The 25,670-nt window shown below is 39.3% G+C and overlaps 1 protein-coding gene across 1 annotated transcript in view; it reads left to right on the top strand.

The window, feature by feature from the left end:
* The window catches only part of pcdh7a (protocadherin 7a), a 75,282-nt gene extending 49,612 nt beyond the window's left edge, over positions 1-25,670 (top strand). Inside the window, exons 5-6 of the mRNA XM_057843307.1 lie at positions 17,562-17,763; positions 22,564-25,670. Of these exons, the coding sequence (XP_057699290.1) occupies positions 17,562-17,763; positions 22,564-23,099 (738 nt within the window). The 3' untranslated portion in view covers positions 23,100-25,670. The remainder of the gene's footprint in view (positions 1-17,561; positions 17,764-22,563) is intronic.

The following is a 25,670-nucleotide window of genomic DNA, read 5'->3' as shown; positions in this document are numbered from 1 at the left end:
ATGAATTGCCATTACCTTATTACCTTATCATTGACAAGCTCTCCCTTGAGTGCAATCACTGTATATACTGTATATATTTATGACCTTTGGTAAATGGTGTTATACTTATATAGCGCTTTTCCACCTTTCAAGGCGCTCAAAGCGCTTTACACTATCTCACTATTGACGCAGCACCAGGAGCAACATGGGGTTCAGTATCTTGCTCAAGGATACTTAGGCAAGTTCATCAGGGCGAAGAATCGAACTCACAACCTCTGGGTTGGGGGACAACTACTCTACCACTGAGCCATGCCATCCGCCATCAATTTGTGTTTGAACGACTTGTTAAAAGCATTGCTAAAAAACCTTTTAACCTTATATAATTTTCTATACCATAAAATAAACCATAACATGAAATAAACCTTTCAATTAGCATTAAGAACAATACTAATAGCACTTATAGGCCCATTGTCAATGAAACATTATTATTTAGTAAGGCGACAGCACCCTCTGGTGTACAAAAAATGAAAGAAAAAAAAAATTACAAACTGCGTGATGGCGCTTAAGGTGTTTATTCACGGCCGACGTGCAGCCAAGCTTGGCACTGAAGAGACAGGACAGAAGAGTGTACTCTCCTTTGTTTCTTTGAAATAAGTCAATGTTTTGGACACTCTGGTGCGCTTTTTTTTTTGGCTTTGTGCCGCTTTCCCCGCTTGCATACAGAGCATCCGACATTCTGAACTTTCCACGCATATTTTTTTTAACCCTTCATTAACCGTCGACGGGATGTTGTGCTCGTCGACGGATTTACGTCATCGATGACGTCGACTATGTCGACTAGTCGGGACAGCTCTACTGCTAACGCGATTTTATAACCCGTGACATTCCATCAAAAATTACATTACGTCATCTTTGGTCAGCATCGGCTGTCACAATGTTGGTCAAATCCCGACTTCCTAACTGCAGCTAATTCAAGCTCATCAATAATGTATTTAGGTCCAGGCGATCCATGACAAGGGTGCCGAGATATTAACTTGCTGGGTGCCATTCGACACCTGTACCTCCTTTGTTTTGAAATCCCCTACGTTGTGCTAGTATTTGAGTGTATTTGTTTTGTTGTCTTATCGGCTCTCTGCCTACCACTTAGGTTAGTATTATTGAGCCCCGTGACCTACTGTCACGGACCCATTGTGTTATTTCTGCTTTTCTGCGATCATAGGTATTGTTGTTTGTATTTAGTAAACCCTTGAACGCATCCCTCCGTTGTTTTATAGTTTGAGGTACAACCTTGTTTCCGCAATTGCGGACCCTAACATCGGCAACAAAATACCGTAAACCACACATTTCCAAAAATGGACGATGGACTCTCTTCCTCAACTCTATGACCCAGTAGCAATTTAATTTAGTTATGTTTTCAGTTTAATTTAGCTATTTCCAGCTTGCTATGTTGATAATTGTGATGTTGGTTTACCGCTTTTCGTCGAATTTAACGCTTGCTTTCACATAAGCCTCGTCCCGGGACTTTCACAGGAATTATACTTAGACGCGACCCATGAAATCCCTGTCAGTCGACCCGGGAAATCGCGTTCACATACAAGGGCTGCCCTTTTAAATCCCGCAATTCTCACAGTGTTTCGGCGTGTGTGAATGGGGTTTTATAGTTTGTTCGCGACAGTGCAAGAAATAAACACTGGTTATCATGCCATTTGAAAATAGCTTGTTTTTTCATTAAAAGTTGTGTCATAGAATATCATAGCTTGATTTCCTGATCCATGTATTGATAATCGTAACGCAAAATATCATGTTGTGAGATCGTCACCCAGTCTTTATTGTGCATATTTGTCTTTTTTTTTTTTAATTCACTCAATAATAAACACTCCATGAGGCAAACAACATTTTCTGTTTGATTTAGCTTTTATATAGACAGTTTTAACACAGAATATTTTAGAATGCATTCTAGTAACACCACTATTGCTGCAAAACATGTAAGTGAAGAGTTTGTTTTGTCAGGAAATATTTTCTTTAACACAAAAAAATAGTTCCGACAGCACGCTGATTTAAATTGTTCTATTGATAGTTCTAAGACTCAGATCTTCAAGAAAGCAAATGAATAGACCAAAGCAATGTCCTATTTTATTCATAAGACTCTCTAAATCATAATTGGAATGAGTATTGCTATTTATTTTTTTATCATATTTCAATGGTTTATATTATTATTATTATTGTACCATTCAAAGTAAACACTTTCATGATTTCAAGACATTCATATTCAGATTGGCCTTGTGTGTCTCATTTTTTATATTATTCTAAAGTGTTTCACAAGTATCAAATGAAGTTAAGCAGTTTCAAGTGTGAACAGAGTAACACAAAGAAGCTGAATATCAAGTATGTATTACAGTAATGCAGGCAGGTAATCAGTCATGCAACTAAAATATGACATCTGAGAGCCAGCACTATTGAAAGTCTCCAGTCCCTTAAGTCTCAATGCCATCGAAAGTAAGTAAGTAATGGCACATTCTCTGGATTCAGTCTTCATTTACTGTATCTGCCTTAATAGTACTTTGCAGTCATTTCATGAATGTTTACTTACCCATTCAGTAAAGTATTCAATTAACCTAATTTTCATTTTTGCTAATACGGCTCAAACAAGCCACACAATGAATAGGTCTTCTTTCCCTTTAGGGACCGCTAAGCTCCTCAAAGTATTTGGTAAATCTGGCCTTTAATTGAGTCTTACAATCTCCCATGTGAATGGATATGATCCACTTTTCGCCATGGAAATAATCACATTAAACAACTGAAAACATATGCACAAAATGAACTCCATTCTTAAGGACAGCGAACAGTGTAATTGGGATGCAAAGTTCCACCCCTTCAATCTTTGTTAGGAAAATATCAACTACCTGACAGGTGAGATTGCAAAGAGGATGTCAGGTGTCTGCTTGATTGACGGCCGGCCTCTGGCTGCATTCTTGCCAAGCTGCAACAACACCAGCAGAAAAATAAGCCCATAACAAATGCAATCATGCGTTGATAACAGGAATCCTATGTGATGTATATATTCTGTATCCATTTTGTCTGATTTCATGATCTTGAATCACCCTAAATTCTTAGGTGAGAAAACGTGATTACTTGGCCAATTTTAATTGGATTTCAATTATCTTGCAGTCTGACAAGCTTATCAAAAGCTCAATAAGCTATTGTCTCAGAAACATGTAATTTAGGCTAAAGATAATTGGGCGCATCTATCCATTTCATATGATCTCCTTAAGTCTTGGTTTTGGTGAAGGGTCTGTCAGGACTACTCCCTGTCAAGTCCCTAATTTATACAGAATTTGCAAAGAACGCAAAGGAAATTGTGTGTGTATAAAGTGTGTATAAAGCTCGTCCTGTTGATGCATTATGCAAACCAGCATGTAGCAGGACTTAAACTTCAAATCCAACTGCGCTGCACGACTAACACAAACGCCACCGCGCACAGATGTTGTATCCACACAAACACACGTGTTGAATATGCAGACACATGTAACAAGAAGAGTGGGAGAATGTTAATTAACTCAAGCTTGTTAATTCTCTTTGAACCAACTGGTGAGGAGGTTTACACACTAATTACCTTGATGACTGAGACAACCTTTGCATGCACACACACATGCAAATCCTCACATTTAAGACGACACCATGCGCATCCTCACGGGCTGATATAACACATCTCGCAGGCGTTGAAAGCATCTTGCATGCCTTTAAAGTGCACTACCATAAAGGTGTTAAGTCTAGCTTGTAAGCATATGTACACCAGCAGACGCACTCACAAAAGTGTGAATGGCATCACTAGCTTGCCTTTAAACGAAAACTACTGTATGTCAAGACTTTTTATTTCTTTCCATCTGCCAAAAAAGTTCAGAGCCACCATGCTTTTGTTAACAAGTTATAAAGTTTGTCTGCTCAGAGACTTGAATTGCAAATGTTTGCACAGGGCATTATACACACCGGCCAACTCACAACTAACACATGCACCAGAGTGTAGGGGAGTGAAGCTCCCGTGTCACTACTGAACTCTAATGGCCTGTGTCAGATGAACGGGAAGGGTTTTTTTATGTCCTCTGTCAAACTCAATTAATATTCCATCAGGCGTGAATTCATAGGCAACACTGTACCTTGCTCACTATTCATCAGTAAGTGTGCATGTGCGTTCTTATGCATAATGCAAACACTAGTAAAGCTGAAGAGCTGCTACAATAGCACCCTTGGGCAAAACAATTCTAATTTGGATCAGCAAAAAGTTATACACATTCATAGATGCCTACTTCTAAACTTATCTCAATATGATTCATGACTGAACTGCAAAACCATTTTTGTTTGTGCAACTGTCTGTTGTCAGGGCACTTTGTGTTTCATCGTTACTGACAATGGAAGAATTATGCAACGTGATTCTTAACAACAGAAATTAAATCCTAGATTAAAGCCTTAGATAAAGCAATCGATTAAATAAATGAAGGCCCTCTCTGAGCATTAAAATTCCACGACATGGCGAAAAAGCTGTTTTTATATTAGAAATACAGTTCACAAAACATGAGTTTACATAGGGGTTAGTAAAAGATAGTAAAAAGATAGTAAAAGATAGTTTCCCCAATGTTCCTCATTTGGCCCACCCCTTAAAATTTTTTTATATGAAATATGCCTGGATATTATTGACAAAATTTGACTGGCATATCATTTCTTTAGTAATGGTAAATCATTTGCATTCTAATAAACAGAGCAAAGCAGTAATTAAAAAAGAAAAAAAAACACTTCGACATTGAATTATTGACTTAACAAGCCTAAGGCCTAAATAAAAAATAAAAAAATTAGGTGTGGTTTAATGAGAAGCAAACGCGTGAATGTCATAACAGAATCAGTTTGGACACTAATTGAATTTAATGAGTACAAATTTTTGCAGATGAACCGATATAGATTTTTTTTTTTTTTCTTTCAATGATGAGCGCGAGCAAGGCAGGACGAGTGAAGAAGTTCCGGGTCAATAAAACATGCCATAGGAAGAGCAGAGGGACTCATAACGAGGTCAAGGACACATTATTGATCTGCACATCATAAAGCTGACTAGGATAGTGAAGAAGTGGAAGAAGGGAGGCTGGAAAGAAAGCAGTCCAAAGAGACTTACTGTTTTGAGAAGCAAAGTTGACTGCAGTGAGAGAGATGAGTGGGGGAGGGGTTTCATTGGGGAGCTTGGATGGAGTGGAGGGGAAATGAAATTAGCAGGGTGAAAGAATGAAAAAGGGCACCTCGCACCAGCAAGGGAACCAGAGGGAAATTGAATTATATTGAATTATGGCTGAACTGATGAATTCTGTAGTGGAACAGACAGACACGCGCATGCTCTTCACTCGCCTCGAGATCATTAATTAAAAAAAAAAAAAAAACCCACACATTTTTAAAGTTGTAAATCCAAACTCTGCAGCAAAACTACTTTTATCTTTACCTCCTATTCTGTGTGTTTTATGTGACACCAATCATGTGAATTAGTCCTTTATAAGATTTGCTGCATATGAAAACATGGATTATGGTTTTGTATTTCATTGTATTCATATATTGCAAGGAAAGCTCATTTACCTAATTGTTATCGCATTTGCATCACATTTCTATGGTTACAGATTTGAATCCAGGCCATCCCGGCCCCTCTTGTCCATGTCGAAGCACTTCTTTCTGATTTAGCTACCCAGTGGCACTCTATGAAAGTAGATTGGGAGAAAGTACCTATAGAAATATTAAACCATGACCATACACATTGTGTCTCCTACCTCCTCATAGTGGTTTTAGAAAGGGGCTCTCTTTTGGTTTATTGTGTGAGCCTCCTCTTTTTCCTCGAAGGTGACCAAAGTCAACAGATAGACACTGGGGAGTCAGACCTAACCAACGGTAGTGGTACACAGAAAGAAGGAAATGATAAAAATGAAGTCGGTGGTGAGGGGGGATAGTGGTCCCTATCGTCCTGTGGTTCCAGTGCGACTGGGTCCCCAGATAGAGATTCGTAAACCCAAAGGCGGACTTTCCCCACTCATCATCCTCATTGCCTTCTGCTCCGACAGACACGGCTGAATATTCGGATTGTTTTGAGTGGTTCTCAGGAGTTTTCAGGCCTGGACTACATCTATTTTCCAGATGCCCCTGCCATAACCAAAGCCGCTACCCTCGGTGCTTGTTCAGTGAGTGCTGCGGTTACTGGAGCACATACTCACCTCAATATCTTGCTTTGTTAGGTTTTGTGTTGGTTCCCTCCAAGTGTGTCCCTGTGATTGCCCATTGATTTCACCTGTTGTGCCTGCTCCTAGTGTATCCTCCAATCTGCATCCTCCTGTGTCACCCATCTGTTCCTCGTTGTCTCGTTACCCCTTGTCTCTGTGTGTATATATACTCCAAGTTTCTGTTCATTCCTTGTTGCGTCTTTGTCAAGTTCTGTCCAAGCCCTCGTGTACCAGTCCCTCAGATTAAGTAAATTATGTTTGAACATTGTCTGTTTAATCCCCAGTCCTTTTAATTTTACTTTGTGTTTTTGTTAGTAATTATTAAAACATTTTTTTGAGTTCACCGTCACCTGCCTTGCTGCGTTTTTTTGTTTCCCTGCATTTGGGTCCAAACCTCCTGCCTTCCCGCGTTTTCCTTGACATGCTTGACACTGAAGAATGCGCTTATGGAGCCTATGCAAGTTTTACATTGACTTAGGCTACGTTCATACTACAGGTCTTAATGCACGAATCCGATTTTTTCGTGTTTTTCCGACTCGAGTGAGGCATTAACTTGACGGTCTGAACGTGACAAGTCGCATAGAACTGGACCATTTCAAATCCGATCTGGGTCACTTTCGTATGTGGTTCAAATCCGATCTGGGCCACATTTTTCCAGACTGTCGCGGCGGTCTGTACTGTCCACTCTCCCAAATCGGATTTCATGCAGCAATTACGTCATCAAATAGCGAGAGAGACGCTACCGTAGCGATGCAGCTGTGCGTTATTAGCGCCTAGCTTGCAGTGAACACGGCTTTTGGGGAAGGGCTGGGCTTGACAACAGTCATGAAAAATAAAAATGGGTTGAGGATAAGCCTGAGAATGCTCAGTTTTCTCTCTGCTCCAAGTGAGCAATATTTAAACATTGCCTACAAGGCTGAGAGTTGGGGCAAACTGCCCGTATGTGTGTGTGACATGCACGGACAGTGCGTGCATGCTATCGATCCATATAAACTTTGAATATAAGCCTAAACGGGGATTATTTATGTCTGTTATTTGTGTCCTCCTTTTGAAAAGCAAAATATGATATCCCTGGAATGACGGAGGACGTGTGTCATTTGTTTTGATGCTTCTGCGCATGCGGGTCTTCTTGCTCAGCGCGTGTCGGACTGCGAATTAGTGCACATGCGTAATACTTGAACGGTCTCAATGGACAAAGGTAGTCTGAACGGGCACACCAAAAAAACTGATAGGACAAAAAATCGGATTCGTGCATTAAGACCTGTAGTATGAACGTAGCCTTATAGTAAAAGCAGAGCCGTCTCCCTCTCAAGTTTCCAATTCCATTCTGATCTCAGAGTTGGGATTCAAAATAAGCACTCTAGAAAAAGGATGGACAGAAAGAGAAAAATATTTCTCTCAATTTTGAGTGGAATTCTATACTTACTGTACAGCCACAGTTAATTTTAAAGTACAGTGGTACCTCTACATACGAAGTTAATTCGTTCCAGGACCTTGTTTGTAAGTCGAAATGGTCGTATGTCGAGCAGGATTTTCCCATAAAAATACATTATAATTCCATTAATTCTTTCCACAGCCCAAAAACCTACACTAAATTCTTAATAAATTCTCCTACTATTGCAAATAGCAATTACAAAGAGCGAAACAAATAAATTATTAATAAAAATCAGAATAGTAATAATAAAATAGTAGTAATAATAATAATACATGTAATAATGTAACGAATCAGGTTCTTATGTGGGGGACTTTTTTTGATGTACCTGAACGCGCCGCGGGGCTGACGTGACGCTGAGCAAGAGAGTGCAGTTCTATTTCACATCCTGTTTTGTTGCTGGCGTCAGTGTTGCACAAGTTGATGGAATAATTGAAGAAGCTGGCAATTTCTTTTAGTGATGTTACCACAATAAGAATTGTCACCTTAACTTATAAAGACTGGCAAACGGAGGAGGACCGCCGGCCGAGATCGATATTCTACTGCCCTATTGTCGACCCAGTTCATGGATGCACACACCATGCTTATATTTTGCCACCATTTACATTTTGATTTCAATGGTAAGCGCCCCCTTTTCTTTTTTCTCCACCTGCACTAACCTTTTTGGATCCAGTGTTGATTTCTCTCACAAGAAAATCAGCCGTGCGTCTGTCTTCCGGCAAAACAAAGAAACTGCGGCGCTGTCAAAAATCGTCGTATTTTGAGCATGTCGTCGGATGTAGAACAAATGGCGAGTCAAATTTTACGTCGGGTGTCGAAAAGATCGTGTGTCGAGGCGATCGTATGTCAAGGTACTACTGTATTTTGTTTTTTTAACACCAAGTTGTAATCAAAAACAGATGTAATTGTTAGGGTGTGTTCAATGGTTTTACCTGTCCATCATTTTCATTTTGAATCTATAATACTGTATTTTTGAAATTTTCTTTATATATCACTGAATTCCACTCGAGACCATAGTTGTTGTCATTTTGATTTAATTCAATTTCAATTTCAATTTGTATGTTAAATGCCAGCAATGTGGAAGGTAATATGAATGAGAAACTCAACCTGTGCTCAGTTTCCATAGTTACACACTCTGTAATCTGAACATGGATGTTATTCCAGAGGAGGCAACTAAAGTGTGACTTGTATATATAGTGAGAGGCATGGAGGTCCCGAGTTTTTATTATTCTTTGAGAAGTAAACAGTCTGACGATAGCTTTGGATCATTTTTTTTTATTGATGTCGATACGCCACTGTCAGAAGAAATACACCTGACTCGAACTGCAAAACTAGGATAAACAATAATCTAATTTAGCTCCACATTGACATGTGTTTCTCTTACCCTCTTAAATCACATAAGCAAAGTCCTCCCATGCAAAAGTATTTGGACACCTGGCCACCACAGGAGTTGTCTGTCCACTCATTCAAAAGATCATTCCTGAGGTCTTTGAGGACTTGGTTGCTCACAAGATCTGGTCTTGTTCATCACAGGTCTTTTGAGCCATTCCGTTATCCAAAACATAACTAAGGAATTTAGTACAGCCCCAGATATACTTGTGTTTATTAATTTGTTGGAGATGAGCGAATTCTGAACACTTCTGTCTCTATCAAGGGTCTCTCAACTGGTCCTCAAGGGCCGATGTTGGTCCTGGTTTTTGTTCTAACTGATGGAGCAGACAGTTTAACCAATGAGGTTTCTGCTAAAACAAGAAGCACCTGACTGCAATCAACGCCAGACTGGTGAAAAGGTGTCATCTTGTTTTGTTGGAATGAAATCCTCCTACCACCACTATTATGTGGAATAGTTTAGAGACCGTGGGTCTATATAGTACCTCCCAGTTGAAGCCACTATGAAACATCTTTTCTCTCCTATTCATCCAGCTTTCATCCTAAACCTGTCTGCTTTTTTTAAATTTTGCTGTCTTTAATGTTTATTAGGTGAGCTGTTCAAATGTTCTCTCTATGCCTAGAAGGGGGGAAAAAGGCTTTTATCCCAGCTGTCCATCAGGTTTCTCTCTAGATTATCTTGAGGCGTCGATTTCTTTCTTTGTTTTTTTCTTTTACGACCTAAAGCTGATGGCATTTAAGAGAGTTGTAATATTGAGGGGTTCAGGCAAACAGGTTTGAGCAGAGATAGGAGCTGTGCATTTTTTAAAATTTACTTCTGGGTGCCGAATTATCCTTTGTGCCACAAGGAGTCATTTATCACTCTGTGATCTATGCTTACTCGACTCCATTCGCTACATGGAGGTGATATGTGTGTTGGAAATCACAGCAGGTGTGTGACGCTTTGAGGGAATGATGTGGACTTGCTGAGTCATCATTTCCCCTTGAGCTTTGTTACTGGAGGTTAAAATAGTCCACTGTTGGAAACATCCTGATTGCAATTCAATGCAGTTGAAAAACACGAAAAGATTTTAGCATTTAAAGAAGGCAAAACAGGCCCCAATATCATCTAAATGAACTGAAGAAAACTAATAAGGAGACTAATTAAGAAGTCAAAGGATATGAGTACACAGGAGTGTTGTAGCTGCACAATTAAGCCATGATAAAAATTCTAGGTAGCTTAGATACACCCACCACTGTAATACTAATTAGGGATGTACTTAAAGCAAAATTCTTGGCCAGGACCGAAAAACGAATATAGGAAACACTTTTAACGCTGAAAAACCAAAGCCGTCCATTCGTCCATCCATCCATCCATCCATCATCTTCTGCTTGCTCCGGGGTCGGGTCACGGGGGTAGCAGCTTTAACAGGGAAGCCCAGACTTTCCTCTCCCCAGCCACTTCAACCAGCTCCTCCGGCGGGATCCCAAGGCATTCCCAGGCCAGTCGAGAGACATACCGTATTTTTCGGACTACAAGTCGCACTTGAGTATAAGTCGCACCAGCCATAAAATCCCCAACGGAGAGAAAAAAAACATATATAAGTCGCACCAGAGTATTAGTCACATTTTGGGGGGAAATTTACTTAATAAAATCCAACACATAGTACAGACATGTCATCTTCAAAGGCAATTTAATATAAAAATACAATAGAGAACAATATGCTGAGTAAGGGTACAGTGTACAGAGCATGAACAACGAAATAATAATAAAAAATATAGTGTCCTCACAAGGACGCTACGGCTCGGTCCTGGCCATTCAGCGGGCTAAACTCCCAAATGATGATGCTGGACGTCTGTATGATTTGAATCAATTTCGTCCTCCATACCAAACAGGTTCGCATCAATGTAAATAAATGATAATTAGGTGCTTTTACAGCAATGACAAAAACGGTTAGCATGCGTTCACTAGCATTAGCACATCGTTCAAACAACCAAACAACTGGCTCTAAGTGTCCGATCGCGGGTGGAAAACACACAACAACAACAGAAACGATGACACACACAGGAGTTGCCTCTGTAGAGATACAGTGCCTTGTAAAAGTATTCGACCCCCTTGAACCTTGTAACCTTTCGCCACATTTCAGGCTTCAAACATAAAGATATAAAATTTTAATTTTTTGTCAAGAATCAACAACAAGTGGGACACAATCGTGAAGTGGAACAAAATTTATTGGATGATTTAAACTTTTTTAACAAATAAAAAACTGAAAAGTGGGCCGTGCAATATTATTCGGCCCCCTTGCGTTAATACTTTGTAGCGCCACCTTTTGCTCCAATTACAGCTGCAAGTCGCTTGGGGTATGTTTCTATCAGTTTTGCACATCGAGAGACTGACATTCTTGCCCATTCTTCCTTGCAAAACAGCTCGAGCTCAGTGAGGTTGGATGGAGAGTGTTTGTGAACAGGAGTCTTCAGCTCTTTCCACAGATTCTCGATTGGATTCAGGTCTGGACTTTGACTTGGCCATTCTAACACCTGGATACGTTTATTTTTGAACCATTCCATTGTAGATTTGGCTTTATGTTTTGGATCGTTGTCCTGTTGGAAGATAAATCTCCGTCCCAGTCTCAGGTCTTATGCAGATACCAACAGGTTTTCTTCCAGAATGTTCCTGTATTTGGCTGCATCCATCTTCCCGTCAATTTTAACCATCTTCCCTGTCCCTGCTGAAGAAAAGCAGGCCCAAATCATGATGCTGCCACCACCATGTTTGACAGTGGGGATGGTGTGTTCAGGGTGATGAGCTGTGTTGCTTTTACGCCAAACATATCGTTTTGCATTGTGGCCAAAAAGTTCAATTTTGATTTCATCTGACCAGAGCACCTTCTTCCACATGTTTGGTGTGTCTCCCAGGTGGCTTGTGGCAAACTTTAAACGAGACTTTTTATGGATATCTTTGAGAAATGGCTTTCTTCTTGCCACTCTTCCATAAAGGCCAGATTTGTGCAGTGTACGACTGATTGTTGTCCTATGAACAGACTCTCCCACCTCAGCTGTAGATCTCTGCAGTTCATCCAGAGTGATCATGGGCCTCTTGGCTGCATCTCTGATCAGTTTTCTCCTTGTTTGAGAAGAAAGTTTGGAAGGACGGCCGGGTCTTGGTAGATTTGCAGTGGTCTGATGCTCCTTCCATTTCAATATGATGGCTTGCACAGTGCTCCTTGAGATGTTTAAAGCTTGGGAAATCTTTTTGTATCCAAATCCGGCTTTAAACTTCTCCACAACAGTATCTCGGACCTGCCTGGTGTGTTCCTTGGTTTTCATAATGCTCTCTGCAATTTAAACAGAACCCTGAGACTATCACAGAGCAGGTACATTTATACGGAGACTTGATTACACACAGGTGGATTCTATTTATCATCATCGGTCATTTAGGACAACATTGGATCATTCAGAGATCCTCACTGAACTTCTGGAGTGAGTTTGCTGCACTGAAAGTAAAGGGGCCGAATAATATTGCACGCCCCACTTTTCAGTTTTTTATTTGTTAAAAAAGTTTAAATTATCCAATAAATGTTGTTCCACTTCACGATTGTGTTCCACTTGTTGTTGAGTCTTGACAAAAAAAATTAAATTTCATATCTTTATGTTTGAAGCCTGAAATGTGGCGAAAGGTTGCAAGATTCAAGGGGGCCGAATACTTTTGCAAGGCACTGTATTTTACAAGCATAAACAATAAACGTAGGTTCGCAGCCGTGTTTCTCTCTCGCTAACTCGCCCACTCACTCAGAGCTACTTAGCTCTCGGTCTTCTTCTGGCGTGTGAGCGCTCTTCTTCACATAAACAAGTGCGAGTGCGCCCCCACGTCGGCGTGAAAGCACCACAAACTAAAAGCATGCATTTCAATATAAAAAAGTCAGTAATACAATTGAACACGCATTGCCAAAGGCAGAACGCGAATGTGGCCATAGCTATTAAGAGTTATTCAGATAAGTATAGCATAAAGAACATGCTAACAAGTTTACCAAAGCATCAATGTCACTCCAAAACACCAAAATAACATGTGAAATTATATCATAATGTGTTAATAATTTCACACATAAATCGCTCCTGAGTATAAGTCGCACCACCAGCCAAACTATGAAAAAAACTGCGACTTGTACTCCGAAAAATACGGTAATCTCTCCAGCGTGTCCTGGGCAGAAAACTAAAAGGCCGAAAGATACACATGCATTTAATTAATTTTTTATTTCATTAAAAAAAATTTATTATAATTTTATTTCATTATTTTCGGATTAATGCCGTTTGGCCTGTCATTGGTTCTACGACCCCGGAGGCTCGAGACATTTAGTTTGAAAGGTGCCGATTCTGACACCCCATGGGAGAGTGCGTTTGTGGAAAACTCTGAACGATGCTGGTCGTCGTAATAGGAACACAAGCCACAGCCGATGAAACCTTGATAAATAGGCTTTCTTTGAAGTTTGGGACACTCGAAAAATGGGTCTCACACCTCCAATTGCTAAACTATATGGGATCTCGATATTCGTTTGTGTAGAACTGAGTTCACAACAACAAAATTATTCCGTTCTTGCTTAAACTAGTAAAGCTCTTTACAAGGCTATGAAAATCTCTCCTACCCCTTAAAAAAGACTGTCTTTTCTTGTGCAACAAGTGGAATCGATCGAAAGTCAGCCAATTGGGCTGAGTTCTATCGGCAAAGAAGCTGAGCGAAGTCGCTCCTAACCGGATTAAACGAAGACTGGTAGAGGGTGTGTGGCAGTCTCGTGAAAAAAATGTGACAAAAAGAGGAAGTGGTCGTGCTATTAACATATTGTACTAAGCAACAGCAAATGCACATGTATGCATTTAAATACTATTTGTATACTGTTCACTTGATTAAACTCCAATACTCATGCACCGGCTCAAATGCACGTTTCTCGATGTGGCGGGGGACATCAATGGAAAGCAACTTCAGAACACGCGTGGAGCAGGGATGAAGCAAATTGATTTTATTTTCCTCCATTTAATAATTTATTTATTTATTTGGCACCTCAAAATACTTCCAAACAGCGGAATGTTGGCTGTGAGGCAGTAGTTTTGCTTCTCACCGTGTTTTGATGACGTAATCACAAGAGAGCTACACTTCTTCACACTATTCAGTGGTACACAGTGTTGTTAATCTTACTTTTAAAAAGTAATTAATTACAGTTACAAAATTACTTCTCTCAAAAAGTAATTGCGTTAGTAACTCTGTTACCTGAATGTAAGAGTATTTAGTTACTTGGCAAAGTAAGTGGTGATAATTTTCATGTTTTGTTTTTTTTTTTCCCTCCAAAAAAAAAAAAACACAAAAAAAAGATAGGTCACACTATGTGAAGTTTAAAAGGTTTTTGGGACAATTGTTCCTAGCCCAATTCTTTACCCTAATTTACCCTGAATGAACCATTAAAAGTTGTTAAAATTGTTCCCATTATTGCATCAGTTCCCTTCTGTCTACTTTTGACATGTGTAAGTTTTAAAACTGTTTCATCTTTTAAAGATTCAAGTCAAGATTTTGCCAATTTAGGACTATTTTAGATAAAAAGTTACTTAGGTTCGCTAGGAAGGTTCTCCACAACAGAGCCTTCCTAAGAAGTCTACTGCTTTATGATGGCAGCTGTTTACTAATGCATCTAGTTCCTATACTGTACATGTTGCTAACAACGCCAAGTCTGTCATTTCACTTCTAGTTCTATATATATGTGATATCTACCATGTCTACCATATCTACCATATCATGTGGGCATAGTTTGTAAGCTATCAGCTACAGTCAGGTATTATCGGAACCACCTAGCATCGCGTTTGCTCAGCGTCACAACTTTTGTGCCTCCTCCCCACTCCTGCTCTGCTCTGTCGTCTCGGTGAGTCCGTCTCCCTCAGACTTTTCTCGCGTCATTCAACCAATATAGTAACACATAGTACAGCACTTCTTTCCATCCTCAGTAGTGGTAACAGTGTTGCCAAGATGAGAAAAGTAATTAATTATATTACTTACTACTGAAAAAAATAACGCCGTTAGTAACGCCGTTATATTGTAACGCTGTTATTAACAACACTGGTGGTAAACCTTTGGTCTTTTAACCGAAAACCGAAAATGCAATGCTATTTTCGGCCGAAAGTTTTCATCGTGGAATTTTCAGTCTCATGTCTAATATTAATACACCTGCACTCTAATAAGGTCTAATGTAACATTTGTCGCAGAGGTTAGTTGCAAAAATAAATAATAAATGAGTACATTTTGCTAAATAAAGTATACATGCACTACTATAAACCTCTAACCTTAGTACATAATAAATATAAATGTTAAGTTTGTTTCTATGAATTCTCAGACATCCAAGTCATGGTAATCAACAAAGGTTGAATCTAGGCAACTGGATGTTTTTGTCATCGAAAACATTTCACCTTTAATCCAAAAGGAACATCTCTAATATTAATAAACCTGCACTCTAATAAGGTCTAATGCAACATCTGTCCCAGAGATTAGTTGCAAAAATTAATAATGAAAAAGTAAGTTTTGCTAAATAAAGTAAATATTAAGAAGAACTAGTATACATGCACTACTATAAACCTCCAACCATAGCAAATAATAAATATAAATATATAAATGTTTGTTTCAATCAATTCTTAGTCATCCAAGTCATGGTAATCAACAAAGGTTGGATCCAGGCAACAGGATGCATTGAAAACAATTCACCTTAAATCCAAAAAGTTTTTGTTGTTGTATTTTTTAGTGAGAAGTCCCTCCATGCCTCGGTTGGTGCGTTCCTTCAGGTCGGTTAACAATAGGCTGTTGTTGTTGTCAGGGAAATAACCGTTCTGCATACCAATAGGTTTTTCACCCGTCTTGTAGCATAATGGTTCGTCTGGGTGCTACCCTTTGGCGACAAAGATATCTGGACATTGTTATAGGGAGGGAGTTGGTGGTGCCTCATATATCTTCCTCCACCTCAAAGTGTTTTTCTATATATAAGGTAGATGACTTTTTTTACACTCCTTTAAAACAGAGGTCCTACCGGAATTTTGACATATTGTCCTCTAAAAAATGTCCATTCTTTCAGTGATGCAAATGAACCATTAATTCTGGGCTCCCATTTATGCTGCGACACGTGCATGTGCAATGACTAGGGGTGTGACAAAATATCGAAATGGTGATATATCGTTATACGTTGTATCCCAAAAGGTTATCGATATGCTCCTGCCAAGAATCGAGATATCGTTTTAAAAAAGTGTCACTGTTGGGGGGGACACCAACAAGTTGCTACCAAAATCTTCCACCATAATAGTGTTGCATTTAAGTATAAGGCTGCATTAATGGTGCTCGACGCCCAATCATTTAGACTGGGAGTCGAGGTTTACTGTTATTCTGTCCGATTTTCAGAGCATTTACAGGTCACTTGCTTTTCATTTAAGGGCATTTACAGGTCATTTCCTGTTGAGTTTGAGTCACTGGCTATTGATTCGGGTGATTCCCAGGTCACTTCTTGTTCTGTAACTAAAAAAAAAAAACAGGAAGTGACCCATAAAATACCCCTAAATCAACAGGAAGTAACTGAAAATCAACAGGTAAATGACCTTAAATGGCCCAAAATTACCTCATTGCCTGGCATTGGCTGTCACTGACGGCCATAGACGTTCAATCCGTTTCATTCGCTGCCACCTTCCCAGTTCAAATGGATTGGACGTGTACAAGTGATAAACTCATTCCAATTCACAGCAGAAGCTTGTTTTTTCTGTTCATTAGTTGTTTGTGGAATATCCTAGAATGATTTCTTGACCAATGTATAGATAATTGTTGTATTGCCATATCGTCAGATCATCGTTATCGTGAGCTTTGTATCGCAAATCGTATCGTATCGTGAGGTACCAAGAGGTTCCCACTCCTAGCAATGACTGCTTGGACTCTCCAATGTCAAGATCGTTGTATTCCTCGTTATAAGTTTCCTAAATTTGGTCCTCTGGATTTTGTCCGTAGGGTGAACTAGCTTTTGGAAAAATGTGGTAACATTGAAATTTTATCATTAGGAGAAATCTACATAAGTTTCTCAGACAAATCGAACACATAGGGGACTAGCACATTTCACTCCGTCTCTGTCTTCAGGTTTGGTTGTAGTGACCTGTCTTCTCTTGGTAGATTGGACAAAGGCCTAGTTTGGTTACCCACAGTCAGTAAATGTACCAAATACATCTGTTTTTTTAAGCACTATAAATTGCCCAGATGCTGCAGTCATGTCAAAACAAATAAGTACTTCAGGGCAGGCCAAAAAGTTTATATCAAGCACTGCCAAACAGATTTAATCTAAACAGGATGAGTAAAAAAAAAAAATCTGATTGGTAGATGACATTATCCTGCATTGTACCAACTGTGCACATAAACACCATCGGATACACTTTAATATGTCTTTGCAGGCCACTGCCTATAATAAATCCCCAGATTGAGAATCTCAGATTAGAAATATCCCTGATGATTAATCCCATATTGTTTGTGTTTCGTGTGCCCGCAGGGAACACTTCGCCGAGTGACCTTCTCAGTGGTAAACCAGGCCCAGGATGCCGGTTGCTATGACAGTGGCTTGGAGGACTCAGAGACCCCCAGCAGCAAGAGTTCATCAGGGCCCCGTTTGGGATCCTTGCCGTTGCCTGAAGAGGGTTATGAGCGCACCACACCAGAGGGCAGTGTGGGGGAGGAGGATCATGTTGAGAATGGTCAGTGAGCTGACACACACACACACAAAACAAGTCTCATGGGGTGAAAGAAACTTATCTAAGCATTTTTCTTATGCAGTTCTGTTAAAATGTCCTCTAAAAGAAAAATGTTGCTACAGCAAAGTTTGTGGGGTTGGGGGGGGGGGGGGGGTCTCACATCAATATGTTTCTTTAAGATTATTCTCGTGAAGAAGCGAATTTGTGCTTATATTTGTTTCTTAAAGCAGTGCACATTGTATTAGAGCTGAAACGAATACTCGAGCAACTCGAGTAACTCGAGTTTAAAAACTGATCCGAGTAATTTTATTCACCTCGAGTAATCGTTTATTTTGACAGCTCTAAGCATCACGTTTCGCTCGGACTACTTTTAATGCGGGACAACGCGCTGACATCACGTGCGTAGAGGAAGAAGCAATAAAAAAATATAAAAAACATTTCCGCAGCCGACAGCCGCTCCAAACTACGCTGACTTTGCTAAAAACTAGCCCGCATGATGTTAAGTTGGTAGCAGGTAGCATCTGATGAGTCTCATAGAGATCACATGTATGTTGAACTAGATGCGAAACGACAGACTCGGCCGCGTCTGGGCAGCGTTAATAAACAGCCACCATCTTAAAGCAGTAAAGCACTAAGCGCTAATAAAGAGCGCTAAGCGCTAATAAATAAGATTAAAGTTACTGTCTGAGTCACTAGCTCACGTAACGTTAGCCCTGCGGAGGGCTAGGTTTCTATTAATTATGACCACTTTCGATGCGTGGCTAACGTGTCTTACATACAGGCTTTAACATAACATAGTTTTGTGGAGTGATTAGGGTGTAAAATAAAAACTCAATAATGCTAACTATCAATTTTAGCTTAGTAGTCATTGTTGGATAAAACACCAAGTAGCACTGGTCCCTAATATGCTCCAATACAGCCTGTATCATAGATTTATTTTGAACACTGCAAAAACTCAAAATCCTATCAGGACTTACAGTTTAGAGTAGCGTAAAACTTAACTAGAACTTAAAAATGGCTTGACACAAATAGAAATTCAATTGAAACACGTGGGAAAAAATCCTAACTTTTAAGTGATGTGTGTTATCAAGCGTAATGGCATTTTTAGGTATATATATATATATATATATTTTTTTTTTTTTCTTCTTTTTTTAATTTTCTTTTTAAATAAGATCTAAAAGTTTTTTGAGTGAAAGCAGTGAATTTGTCTTTTTTTTTTAAATTCTAGTTACATCTGAGATGCAATTGTTGGCTGTTTTCAACAATATACATCGAAAATAAAGACATTGATTGACTGAAAATGGTTCAAGATTAGATGAAATGTCTTCTTTTCTCATGTATATTTATAATTGCTCTTCACCTAAAAATATATTTGTTTTATCCGATTACTCGATTAATCGATAGAATTTTCAGTCGATTACTCGATTACTAAAATATTCGATAGCTGCAGCCCTACACTGTATTCAAAAGAAACATGCGTTCTTACGTTTACCCTTGATGACTAGAATTTTTTTTTTTTTTTTTTAAGCAGAAGTCAAACTTTTTTGTGTTTCTAAATTAAGTCACCGCCATGGTTACAGAGACAAAATGCAATTCTTTCCCTTGCACAGCATATGGACATGACAGAGCTGAAAGAACTTTGATAATGCATGAATGTCATGCTGACCTTAGATTCTTTTGGGACTGTGCATGCAGTATGATGTGCTTCACGCAGACAAGTTCCATGCAGGAGAATTCTGGAGGTTTGGGGGGGGGGGGGGGGGGGGGGTTTAAAGAAAATACATTTTTGATAGGTGATAAAATGTATGAGATGTGACAGTTTTGGGGTCGCTTAGTGAATACCTTAATAAGTATTATAGAAAAGGGATTGATGGAATGTTCCTTAAAACAATGTGTTACAGTTTGTTGCCACTTTCCTGGATGGTTTTATTTTCATGTAAAATAGCCCAATCCAACAATAACAACAACAAAATATCTCAAATGTATTTTCTTTAATTAAATGTACAAACTCTATACTTAATATTATGAGGCTGTCACATCTCGTACATTTTATCGTTGATATACACATGTGTGTATACTGTATATATACTGGTCTTTCTCAAAAAATTTGTTTATTGTGAAAAAGTTCATTATTTTCTGTAATGTACTGATAAACATTAGACTTTCATATATTTTAGATTCATTACACACAACTCAAGTAGTTCTAGCCTTTTATTGTTTTAATATTGATGATTTTGGGAAAAAAGTCAAGAAAAAAACAAAAATCCCTATCTCAAAAAATTTGCATATTTCATCCGACCGATACAAAAAAGTGTTTTTTAATACAAAAAAAAGTCAAGCTTCAATTAATGATATCAGCTATGCACTCAATACTTGGTCGGGAGTCCTTTTGCAGAAATGACTGCTTCAATGCGGCGTGGCATGGAGGCAATCAGCCTGTGACACTGCTGAGGTGTTATGGAAGCCCAGGATGCTTCGATAGTGGCCTGAAGCTCTTCCACAGTGTTGGGTCTGGTGTCTCTCAACTTCCTCTTCACAATATCCCACAGATTCTCTATGGGGTTCAGGTCAGCAGAGTTGGCAGGCCAATTAAGCACAGTAATGCCATGGTCAGTATAGGTTTTGGCACTGTGAGCAGGTGCCAGTTCGAGCTGAAAAATGAAATATTCATCTCCATACAGCTTTTCAGCAGATGGAAGCATGAAGTGCTCCAAAATCTCCTGATAGCTAGCTGCATTGACCCTGCCCTTGATAAAACACACTAGACCAACACCAGCAGCTGACATGGCACCCCAGACCATCACTGACTGTGGATGGTTGACACTGGACTTCAGGCATTTTGGCATTTCCTTCTCCCCAGTCTTCCTCCAAACTCTGGCACCTTGATTTCCGAATGACATGCAAAATTTGCTTTCATCTGAAAAAAGTATTTTGGACCACTGAGCAACAGTCCAGTGCTGCTTCTCTGTAGCCCAGGTCAGGCGCTACTGTCATTTCCAGCACACAGCTGTGCACGGTGGCTCTGGATGTTTCTACTCCAGACTCAGTCCACTGTTTCTGCAGGTCCCCCAAGGTCTGGAATCGGCCCTTATCCACAATCTTTCTCAGGGTGCAGTCCCCTCTTCTGATTGCGCAGCGTTTCATGCCACACGTTTTCCTTCCCACAGGCTTCCCACTGAGGTGCCTTGATACAGCACTCTGGGAACAGCCTATTCGCTCAGAAATTTCTTTCTGTGTTATAGCCTCTTGCTTGAGGCTGTCAATGATGACCTTCTGGACAGCAGTCAGGTCGGCAGTCTTGCCCATGATTGCAGTATTGCGGTTTTGAGTCATGAACCAGGCTGGGAGTTTTTAAAAGCCTCAGGAGTCTTTCGCAGGGGTTTTGAGTTAATTCGTTGATTCAGATGATTAGGTTAGTAGCTTCTTTAGAGTCTCTTTTCATGATATGCTAATTTTTTTAGATAGGGATTTTTGGTTTTTCTTTACTTTTTTGCCAAAATCATCAATATTAAAACAATTAGGCTTAACCTACTTTAGTTGTGTGTAATGAATCTAAAATATATGAAAGTCTAATGTAGGGCTGCAGCTATCGATTATTTTAGTAGTCGATTAATCGATAAACGATTAGTTCGAATAATCGAGTAATCGGATAAGGAACATGAAAAATTAAATTACCTAAGCTGAGCCTCAAACAGTATTAAAAAAAAAAAAGATGATTTATGTACAACAAAAGAACAATTGGCTAACTTCCATCGCAAAAGTCCGCTAGTTTAAATGCTATAAAATGTTAACTTTTTTACAATGCTCTTAACAAATGATTCAGACTAATATTCCCACAAAAATTGGCTAAATATACCTACAGTATAAACTAAATTACGAATGCATTAAAAAAAACATTAGCTCAAACAAAATTTAGCTTATGTTGGTCTTAACAGGGAGCACTTGGATTCAGCCATGTGAGTTGAAGCAGACTAGAAGGCACTGTATCCACCCAAATCAATAAAACTAAATGCAAACACTTTCAAATAAACCATTACAGCGTCACTTTAATTAAACGAATACTCGAAGCAGCAAAATTTAATTCAAATATTTTTTTCTAATCGAATACTCGAGTTAATCGATTAATCGTTGCAGCACTAGTCTTATGTTTATCAGTACATTACAGAAAATAATGAATTTATCACAATATGCTATTTTTTAGAAGGACTAGTATATGGATTCTTATAATATTTCTACATAAATTGACATTACATCTAAGGCTTATGAAAATTTCTCGTATTTTAATTTCTCTAACTCTGAATCTTGACATCAAAATTTAAAAAGGTTTAAAATCCAACCATTGGTTGTACACAGCAACTAGCAGGAACGTTACCTCATCAACCCTATTATTCCTGATTGAATTGAATGCAGTGTTTGTATTTATCGCAAATAAAAAATTTTTTTTTTTTAAAAAGGCTTTACAGATAGCAATGCTAACCCTTGGTATCAGGTCTGAGGGGGTATGACTAACCTCCTGAACCAGCACTCACGGGATATTAAAAGGCCAATTCGTGAAATGATCTATTCCTTGCATGTCATTAAATTCCAATTTGTCATCCTAATTTTTTATTAACGCTCTTCTGTCTCAGCAATTGTTTCAGTTTTGGAGCCAACCTTTCACCTTTCAAGCTATAATGCTGAGCCCAACAGTTTCACATTGTTCTTTTTTCTGCTTTCTTGCTTTCTTTCCCTGATTGTCTTTGTTGATGAATGTGAATGCAGTGGCCAAGATTTTCTCTAAATATTTATTTCTTTTACGTTCAGATGCTAGGCAACTGCCAGATGTGGCTTTGACCGGAAAGTGCACGCGGGAGTGTGATGAGTTCGGTCACTCGGACACGTGCTGGATGCCTGTCCGCCCATCTCCTCGCCAGCGGCAACGCCACGGCAGTGACCCCCCACGGCTCTCCACCTTCGCCCCCGGTGACGACAACAACAATCTGCGCAGAAATGACCACGAGAGCGACAGCGAGAGCGCGGGCAGTGCCGGGAGCTCGGAACAGGGGGGGGTCATGGCGGGAGAAGGTCAGAGGTTACCACTAGTCAACGGCGATCCTCTGGGCACACTGGGAAGAGCAAATAAGAATGTTGGCGACCACAATCGGAACCTTCTCAACCGTAAGATGACCTCGGCGTCGTACGACACGTTCAGCAGCGCTGGCTTGGGGAAGCGCCCTCAAGATGAAGAAGGAGGAGAGGGAGCCCAGAACCCAGCTGAGGTCATACCATTAACCCGGACTGGAGGTGACTACAAGACCACGTCCTGCCTCACTTTGTCACGCCGTGAAGTCTACCTGTGACCTTCTACCCAAGCAGCAATCATTAGAGTGGCTCGTCGCCACATCTGAAGGACTTTTTAGTGTGTGAAAATGTTGGTTGGACAATGTACATGCATTTGAAACCCCTGGATTCTAGTATTTATAGGCACTTATAATTCAGCGAGTGACGGATCAACTATTTTGGATGCTCCTGCCAAGAGTACTTTTCTTTCAAAAAGAAACAAAACAAGAAAAACACAAGTGGAAGTTGCCTTCGGGCAATGATTCTATTACGTCCATGTGGGGGAGGCAGACTACATCTTTTTTTTTTTTTTTTTTACCTGAACCTGATGCATGCCTGACCTTCTGCCACTGAGGCAACTGTGTGAAAAATAGCGAGCAGGAAAGAGAGCAAAAGACTGAGTAAATTACAACGCCATAAAGGCTTCAGTACAAAATAAAACTTTTAAGACTCAACAGTCAAACATCCAGTCTCGTCCGGAATACATACAAAAAAAAATACATTAACTTGGATATTTCCATATTAGTAATTCCACATTTATTAGTGCCACACTATAAATGAAAAATAAAAGTGTAAATTTCTAAGGCTTTATGTAGTATTCAAAATATCATCATTCTGTTACAATTTGAGGGAGCAAAATGACAGCAGATAAGTGACAGAAATTTACATAAAGAAGTGTAAATTATAATGGTATGAGAATAAAGTCATGATATTAGGATAATAAAGTTCCATGAACAAGTTCACCATTTTATTAAGAAAAGGGTGAACTTGTCATTTTATTTTATTCATGGTTTACTTTTTTTGGGTGAATTCTCACAAGGACAGACATGCAACAGTCTAATTAATATCCGCTGTCTCGCTGTGGAGGCTTACTTCACATTAAAGGGATCACATTAGCTAGACACTGTATATACAATACATAGCTAGTAAATTAAAAAGAAAAAGGCTTCATGATTGTACAACTTCAACCAATAGGGTAAATTTAGTCATTTCAGTTTTTTTCTCAGGAACAGACATTTACACTATCTCATTAAACCATACATCAGCATCAAATTATGCCTTCTCCGTATCATAACATTATTCAAATAAAGAATCCACATGTCTCCATATTACCTCATATTATCGTAATATTTTGACTTTATTCTTTTCCAGTATTTTAGTGTGGCCCTAATACTATGTTGATTGATTGATTCATACCAGTTAGACACAACCTATAGATAACATAATGTACAAATACAATAAAATGACCTTGACGGATGATAATGGACTATAACTGTACTTGTAATTCTGACATTGTAACATCGAACAAGTGTACATACACGACAGTTCCATCAGAAACATGATCATAATCTGTATGGTCCTTAATGCAGGTTAGCCTTTATTTGTATTATTAGACTGAAACAATGTGATTTTTTTAATGATATAATGTAACCACTCAGAACACAGAGCATCAATTGTATCACAGAGTGTTAACATATTGCCTTCGCATCCAGCCTGTATGTACTGTATATAACGTGTTTATATGAGAACAAAGCAGCATTCGACACTCACCGACATGAACCATGAACCTGTGCGTGAGCACGCCTAAACAGCTTGCGGGCATGTGAAGACAAATACATGCAAAAGCATTTAAACACTTTTGAAAATCACATGCATACATTCAGTGACATTGCGACATACAATGGGCATTCGCTTTCATGCAGGAACAAGCACACTTTGATTGGGAGGATATGCACTTATTATGCACTGTTTAAGTGCAACACTTTGCCTGATCCCCTCCAGCCAATATTTAAAGATAAAATGTATTCAAATTACATTCTGTTCCTTTAAAGGGAATTCCATCTACTGTATGTAACATTAGACAACGTTCAGATAAGACATTCAGCGTAGCGTAAGTAGGACTCATAGGAAACAGACTTAAAATAAAAGCTGACTCCGCATGAAAGATAATGCTAATCATTTTGCTCTTTGGGGAAAAAAGAAAAGTAAAAAAAAAAAAAAAAAAAAAAAAAACACACACAAGCCTTTTCTGATAACGTCTTTTTGGATACATATGTATTATAAGTGGGTGCTTGAAGAGAAATGGTGATCATTTTGGCAAAGGGTGGTGACGTCTTTAAATGGAGGGTGCAGATAACAACCTGCAATTCACCAGCACCCTTTCAAACCAAATGGTGCCGATCCGAGCGCGCCCATACTCCTGTGCATGAACTCCCTCATCCCTCCCACAGAGGAGCGGCTGTGGATCGAGGCCAGCACATCTTAATTCTCATCATCAGAGTGTGGATAAGGGATATTAGGGTTAGCGTGTCCCTCTGCTCTTAATGAGTTCCTTTTCTGGCTCCTCTCCTCCCTTGATCTACACATATCTTATTATGGGCGTCTTAATATGTGAATGTAACCGGAAATTGTCAGGAAGTGTGTCTCCTCTTTGTTCTGGAAACATGGGCTTTTCTAAGGTTATTGCATAGTTAAGCACAGATTCCAATGGAGGACACGTCTTGAAAAAAAAGCAGGAATTGCCAGATAACAGCAAAGCTGGAAAAATGCCTGTTCCAGGTACATAATGACACTTTGTATACATGTATATA

This window comes from Corythoichthys intestinalis, chromosome 8, assembly GCF_030265065.1.
Source record: "Corythoichthys intestinalis isolate RoL2023-P3 chromosome 8, ASM3026506v1, whole genome shotgun sequence".
Lineage (NCBI taxonomy): Eukaryota > Metazoa > Chordata > Actinopteri > Syngnathiformes > Syngnathidae > Corythoichthys > Corythoichthys intestinalis.
This window is presented reverse-complemented; position numbering and strand designations above follow the sequence as displayed.